Source organism: Ixodes scapularis, unplaced genomic scaffold, assembly GCF_016920785.2.
Source record: "Ixodes scapularis isolate PalLabHiFi unplaced genomic scaffold, ASM1692078v2 PGA_scaffold4__175_contigs__length_147842914, whole genome shotgun sequence".
NCBI lineage: Eukaryota > Metazoa > Arthropoda > Arachnida > Ixodida > Ixodidae > Ixodes > Ixodes scapularis.
Genome location: NW_024609879.1, coordinates 19,655,973 through 19,663,008, shown reverse-complemented (window position 1 = coordinate 19,663,008; position 7,036 = coordinate 19,655,973). Strand labels below are relative to the sequence as shown.

General features: G+C 48.5%; 1 protein-coding gene across 1 annotated transcript; it reads left to right on the top strand.

The window, feature by feature from the left end:
• Positions 1–312: 312 nt before the first annotated feature.
• On the top strand, positions 313–1,363 carry LOC115322516 (sulfotransferase ssu-1). Its single transcript, XM_029982863.4, has one exon. It carries the CDS (start codon positions 334–336, stop codon positions 1,273–1,275), a length of 942 nt encoding a protein of 313 aa, XP_029838723.2. The 5' UTR covers positions 313–333; the 3' UTR covers positions 1,276–1,363.
• The last annotated feature ends 5,673 nt before the right edge of the window (positions 1,364–7,036 follow it).

The following is a 7,036-nucleotide window of genomic DNA, read 5'->3' as shown; positions in this document are numbered from 1 at the left end:
AGAGCGTTGCAATTATTACCCCATTCAGCCGCCCCAATTATGAACGTCAAAATATAATATATATTCGACACAAAGGAGTGCTGTTCAGCAGGATAGTGAACGAGCTAAACGTGACACTAATTTTACCAATAGACACAGCGTAAATTTGCGCAGGACAGCATCAAAGCTGCACCATCGTGCAGTGTTTCTGCGCATGTTTTATGTTAGTAACAAGGGTAAGTAACAACCCATGCTTGGTTAGAAAATGTAAAACTGAGATCGCCTTTGTTTTTATTTTCGTCGCAGCTCGTACCACAGGCCCCACCACTGCTGTCCGCTCTTCATTTCGTCAATATGCCACCTCCAGTCTACAGATACATAGAAGGGATACACACGAGCCTCTATTTCACCGATGAAAACATGCGCTCGGCACTGAAATACAAACCGGAGCCAGAAGACGTGTTCATAGTGAGCTATCCCAAATGTGGGACCACGTGGATGCAGTACCTTGTGTATAACATCTTCAGTGGCGGTGTTCCTCCACAGAACATGGGAGAGTTCCTTTCGAGGTCGATCTTCCTCGAAATGACCGGAAGCCCAGCTGTTAAGAATATGTGCCGTCCAGGTTCCATCAAAACGCACTTCTCGTTCGACAAACATCCCTATTCCACACAAGCCAAGTACTTATACATCGCAAGGAACCCTTATGACTGCTGCGTGTCCTTTTACCACCACACGAAGTCATTTCCTGCGTACTTCTTCGAGACCGGAACCTTCAACGAGTTCTTCCACATGTTTCTCGAAGGAAAAGTGGACTCTGGAGATTACTTTGACAACCTGCTGTCCTGGTACGATCATCGACGTGACCCTAACGTCCTTTTCTTGACCTACGAAGGTCTCAAGAAGGACACCGAGAGCTGGGTGCTGAAGATGGCAGACTTCTTGGGCAAAGACTACGGTTCTAAGCTGCGATGCGATGCTCATGCCGTTAAGACTATAATACAGATGTCCAGCATGGAAACCATGAAGAAAATCTTTAGCAGGGATCATGCCACACTGGACGAGACCAATTTGTCTACCGATGATAAGTCCAAAAATCCTTCGGAATGCTTCGAAGAATCGGTGCTGGCTGCGATGAAAAAGCCAATGACTGGCGACTTTATACGTAAAGGTATCGTCGGAGACTGGAGAAACCACTTCTCCGAGGAGCAAATTGCCAGGATGAAAAGATGGATAGCTGTTAGAACAGCCAGCAGTGACGTCATGGAACTCTGGAAGGATGAGGATCTTCCCTGACCGGACGTTAGGGAACAATTTTTACCTTTGTCATATTAGCGGCAGCTTTTGAGTGTGTGTTATCTTACATCAATTCTGAAATAAAGAAAAGTAGAGGGGTGTTAAAAAATAGCACCAGAATTTCTTAACTTCTGTAAAAGGTTGCGAATGGTGGGAGATGTTTATGAAGTCCGCATCTCTGATTTCCCGCACTGCACGCTGAATCCTATCATTTCTTTTACAACAATAGCTTAGTTCAAAAAGGCAATTTGTGTTGCTTTTTACAAAGGGCCGGGCGTCAATTCAAAATTTTAACCCGATCAATCGCCACTTTTTAATCCATTAATTAATCGATCAATCGGTTTCGCTGATTTACATGCATAATGTATAAAACAGGATAAATTTACAATTGCCTATGCAGATTTGCTCCATTACCGCGTGAAAAACGACGCAACGAATATATTTTCAATTAAAGTTCAACTTTGATTTGTTGTAAACAGTCCAAAGCTTATTTTTTCGCTTGTGTCTGCAGAGACGTTCGTTGACATCCTCCGGCAGGACCCGGCTCCTTTGGTTGTCCACAATACAGCTGCGCTAAGCAGAAACCTGCTTAGCGTTGAAGTGACTCTGTGAGAAATAATCTTCTCACCTTGCTGCGAGTTGCAAACGTCGCCCCTGGAGCTTAGATTAAATTTTAATTTAACTTAAAGTTTGCCCTTCATATGGTGTACTCCAAGTCTGCGAAGTAGCTAATACTGAAGCAAGTAAAAGTGGCGAAGGATGCGCCGCGCCTTTTCCCTCTCAAGACACTTATCAGTTTAAATGTAGCGTTGCTCATGTGTACTTGACCCAACCAACTGCAGATAAAGGCAGAAAGAACCATCGAACCCGCGAAGCCATCGGGTCGCCTGCTATAGGAAGGCAAAACAGGCTGGGAAACTTTATTACGGGCTTTCGTCATCGTTTTATGGTGCTGTGATGATGGAGAAAGTTTTCATGATTAGATATTGAGTAGACACAATGCTTTCTAGACATTATTTACTTTTTTATGGGTCCATTTTTAACCTTATGTCAAGCCCCTGTGCATTTGCCCATAACAACGGTCCCATCTACGGTTTGTTCAGAGCCGTATATTGAAAGAGTTTGGCCAGTGGGTGGTGGCGACGAAGGCGCCGGAGAGGAGAAAAGTGAAGGTAAGGGAGGAGAGCGCCGAAGGAGCGAGAGGGAAAGAAGGAAGCAGAGAGGAGACGACCGCCATTTTGACACAACGCTGTCGGCGCCGAGCACTGTTGAGGCTACGCGTCGTCTGCTACGGGCTTATTTCTTTTTCGCCTGAATAAAAGTTTGGTTTCAAACAAGGAGAAACTTCATTCGTTAGCTTTTTAAGCCACCGAGGAGTAACACTATATCATTCTCTTGCCACAGCGCAGCCTGCCAAATAAATGGAAAGATCCGAAATGGACCTTTTCCGAGAAGCGTTCTGCGCACGCGCGAGCGCCCGATGCCAAGCGGTGGAAGTCGGCACGAGAAATTTAGGAAATTCGGAAGGAGGCTGTGGATCAGTGAGTAGAACACGTAATTGCAGCTTGTATATAATTGTGTTACACAAAAAAAAAAAAAGAAAGTGGATGGAAAGAAAAACACGACGTTTGGGTGGACGCCACGGATGGCCACTGCAGCTCGGAGAGCGAGGAAACTGGTAGCGTAGCTCCCATTATCGACTGGTAGCGCAGGTAGGTCACTTCCTCAATTTTTAGTTCGTGCAGTCACCGCCTGGTGCCGTTGGTATGTGGAAAAGGTCCATTTGGATGTCAATCCCATGCATACCGCCGGGCAAGGGGGATAGAAGGGTAGGAGAGGGCATGACGTCAGCCGCGTAGGCTCCACAAGCCATGCTTCCTCGACGCCTCGCCTCTTTCTCATTTTCCTCCTTACTCTCCTCACTTATCAGCACATCACGTGACCGTAGCTAGCCTTCGTCTAGCCTTCGATCTGATAAAGCCTACCGGACGGAGCACGCGCAAGCCTGCAAGGAATCCTTTTACAATCAACCATCCATCTCGCACGTGACATGTCACGCGCACCAATCGCCAGAGAGATCTGCGGTCACGCTGGGCACAAAATCGTTTAAACTTTTTATGACTAGGCTTCACCAATATTGCAACGTGGCCCCTCCTAGTACTTATAACCTCCTTGCCGCCGGGCGACGAATGAAAATGGCGGCCCTCCCCGCTCAGCTGGGAGCAGCCCAGATAGGGAGCAGCCGGGAGTTCCACGCGCATGCGCTCAAGCCTCTCGCTCTGCGCCGCAGGCTGGCTGGCTCGCTCGGGAGGGTGCGTTACGGGGGCGAGATCATAGACTGGGTTTGTGTGCAGCGAAGAGCCATGTTGTGAGCCTTGGGGCAGTCAAGTTTAGTGTGACACATCGTGCCATCTAGCTCAAAGTATTTGCAACACTGAGAAGGCCCTTTCCCCAGCCTGCTTGCTCGTGGGGCTGTTCACGAATCGCTTTGAAGGTGTTGATTTGTGCGTTCTTGGTCTTTCATCCTTAACATTGCAATCGGGTGTCCCAGGCACTGTTGCGTACCGGAGTGTCGCAACCCCGGAAGCTTAGCAGGCATACGAATCGAGGCATTCCGTTCACATTGCCTCACTTCAGATGGATTTCTAAATGTGATATTTGGCTCGATATTTGGGATGAATGTACTCGAAGGAGGGCGGATCCAGAACTCCCTTTTGGGGAAGGGGCGTGGGGGCGGGAAAATTTGTAAGGATACTATGCTCCCATTCTTTCTTGTGCACCGGGGGCTCCACCCATGTCAAATTGCCCTCCGAGAAGGGGGGGGGGGGGGGGGGGGCGCCCACGTCACCCCCCCCCCCCCCTTGAATCCGCCCCTGACTCGAAGCCCGGCGTTGTCTACGGGTTCAATCTGACTCTCTAGAGTCAGACCAGTCCTTTGACGTTCTCACTGCTCTCTGCTCAGTGGATAGATCTTGATCGAACGACGTTTTGTGGACGTTTGGGCGTAGTTACGGGAGTGACCGTTCTCTCCGCTTCGCCGGCTGCAGAGTGAACTGTCTTTTGCGCCTTTAGCGTGATCGCGTAGCTGCCCAAGATGGTTGGTCTATTTCGACCTGTGTCTATGCGGTTGTAACTTCGTCTCTGCTGCAAGAAGGACGTCTACTCAAGAAATAAACAAAATTTACGTACCCCTCGAGAAAAAGTTATCCATGCGGCGTTTATTTTTCTTCTATGTAAACGAGAACAATATATTCAATCGACGAGAACAAGCATCAGCTCGCGACGAGCAACTGCGTACGACACCGTCCAAACTACAACCAGCTTGCACGAAAAACAAATTCCTTGGACAATACAATTGTCTTCGATACGACGACAAGATGGCGGGAAACAAACTGATCCCAAAAATTAGGTCAGATATTCATGCGGAAAGTTCTGCTTTTGTTCCGCTTTTGTAGAGCTCGGCGGAAGTCTTCGTTTTTATAATCTTGTGGTGCGCGCAAACAACGTGAAAAAGAAAAAAGAAATGAAGAAAACGGTTCTTGTCTACTTTCTGTCACTTAAATTTGGTCGTAATACGATCCGTGCGGGCCGCTATGGCGCCACCGTTGGATGAATGGATGCGTGGGGCTGAACCCTTAGAATCGGCCGGCGTCTTGCACCATCTAGCCATTATTTTTTTCCGTGTATTTATCATATAAAGAAACGCAAAATATACAAGGACGAGGAAGCAGACAGACAAGAGCGCTCTCGCAACTGTTGTTTTTTTTATTTGTGAAAACAATCATATATATAGCTTCGAACTAACACATACTCTCTCCTAAGATTCCTGTGATACAGACACGTAGCCAGGGGGGGGGGGGGGGGGGGGGCATGGGGCCCGGTCCCCCCCCCCCCCCCCCCCCCCCCGCAATCTTCAATTTTGCTGGGACCTCTTATCCCCCTTCCTTTTCATACAGCACTTTGTCCTGAGCGGACCCCCGCCCGAAACAAAATCCTGGCTACGTGCCTGCTGCGATACCAGGTGCTGTGCCGTAGGATCAAGAATCCCATTGTATCGAAAAATCCCTGTGATACCAGGCACCGCACAAAATACACGGGTCTTGTCTACGATATTCCAACGTCATGCGGCTCGTCTTAGATCGGCCTGAAGGGAAGGCGTTTCAATGATCGTGCACGTGAACACGCCGCGGCGACGAAAGCCACTACATCGGGACATATTGCCACTCACTGCAGTCGTTGCCCATGTGCCCCGTCATTTGGCGATACCAGCTAGGTTTCTGGCTAGATACCCGGATAGGGTTTCTGGAGTACTGCTTGAGGCCTTCGAAATCCAGGCAAAGGGCAAAAAATGTGTAAGTGACACGTCGCTCTTCTTATCGGTGAATGAGTATTCCTTCTTGTTACGGGGGATAAACAGATAAAAAAAGAGCGCTCTTGTCTGTCTACTTCCTCGCCTTTGTATCTATTGCGCTTCTTTAGGTGGTCATGAACCAACTGGCCCAAATTGCTGCCTTAATGCAATTTATCATAGTGGTATATATCTAGAGATTTATTCCTAAAAGCTATACCCGATCCGTACGACGGAGGCGCCACTATACAATCGGGTGCCCTCGACATACGCCACCAGTCGGATAATCTCGTCTTGTTTATCTCCCCCTTCCCCATGCCTAGTTTTCTCTCACTGTCTCTAAATCCCAGAGCACTTGTCGCCTCCTCAGCTACTACAATGTGAAGCCCCTCACAGTAAAGTATCAAGTGCTCAGACGTCTTCTCCTCCTCTCCACAAGCTCCACGCACCGTATCTACTTCCTCATATCCAACTATAGACCTTTTCCACAAGGGCGCCGCCATCTTGAATCGTCGTCACTTCCAGTATGGGCGACGAAAAAAAAGTAAAACGTTTCAACCTGTAACTAGTAAAAAAATAGAGGCGAGCCAAAACGAGAATGTGTGACGGTTAGGCTTATATCCTAAATGTCTTCTATTGGCGTGGCAACGGCAAAGTTACGTTTTCGCCCATACTGGAAGTGACGTCAATTCAAGATGGCGGCGCCCTTGTGGAAAAGGTCTATATATACGTCTCAGTCCGCAACACTCCCGTCCTCGCCTAGAAGAACAAGGAGCTCCCCCATGAATTGTCGAAGATGGGCTCCTTAGTAATGTCCTTCTGAAACGATCTGTAAATTCCCAAGGCCGATTAAGTCTGCATGCCAGCTTCCAATAATTCCCTCTCAGTTTTTTTTTTTTTTTTTTTTTAACTACCTCCTTAAACTTTGTTTTCTCATACGCCTCCCTGCAAATTGCCCATATATTTAGATCTACGTTTTCTAGTCCACTTTCTCCATTTTGTATTGACGGCTTTCATGCGTATTCGCGTCTCCAGCTCAACGCTCGCCCTCCCGCGGCGGAAATGGGAAGAGCTCTAGTGAGGGTCCCCCGATTCTCCTGCTCAGCGGGCACGGCGGAACTGCTCGGGATCATGGCTCGCCAAGTGTCATTTCCGAATGCAAACAACAAACACCCTTCACAGTGCCAACGTAGTGCTGCTCCCGGTATGGGATTGTACCTTACTGAAGAGTTTTAGTATTGCGCATAGAAGCAAACGCAAGCGGCGTGCGTTTGCGTTAAGCGGGTTTCACATGCAGCGATTTTGGCCCTAAAAGCGGCGCGATTTCTGCCGTCGCGGCGCTCGTGCCGCTCAACCGCTGGTGCTGGCCAGACCGCCGTGACGGCAGAAATCCCGCCGCTCTAGGGTCAAAAC

Coding starts and splice junctions, on each gene's coding strand:
- LOC115322516 (XM_029982863.4), top strand. CDS start 334: ATGCCACCTCCAGTCTACAGATACATAGAAGGGATACACACGAGCCTC.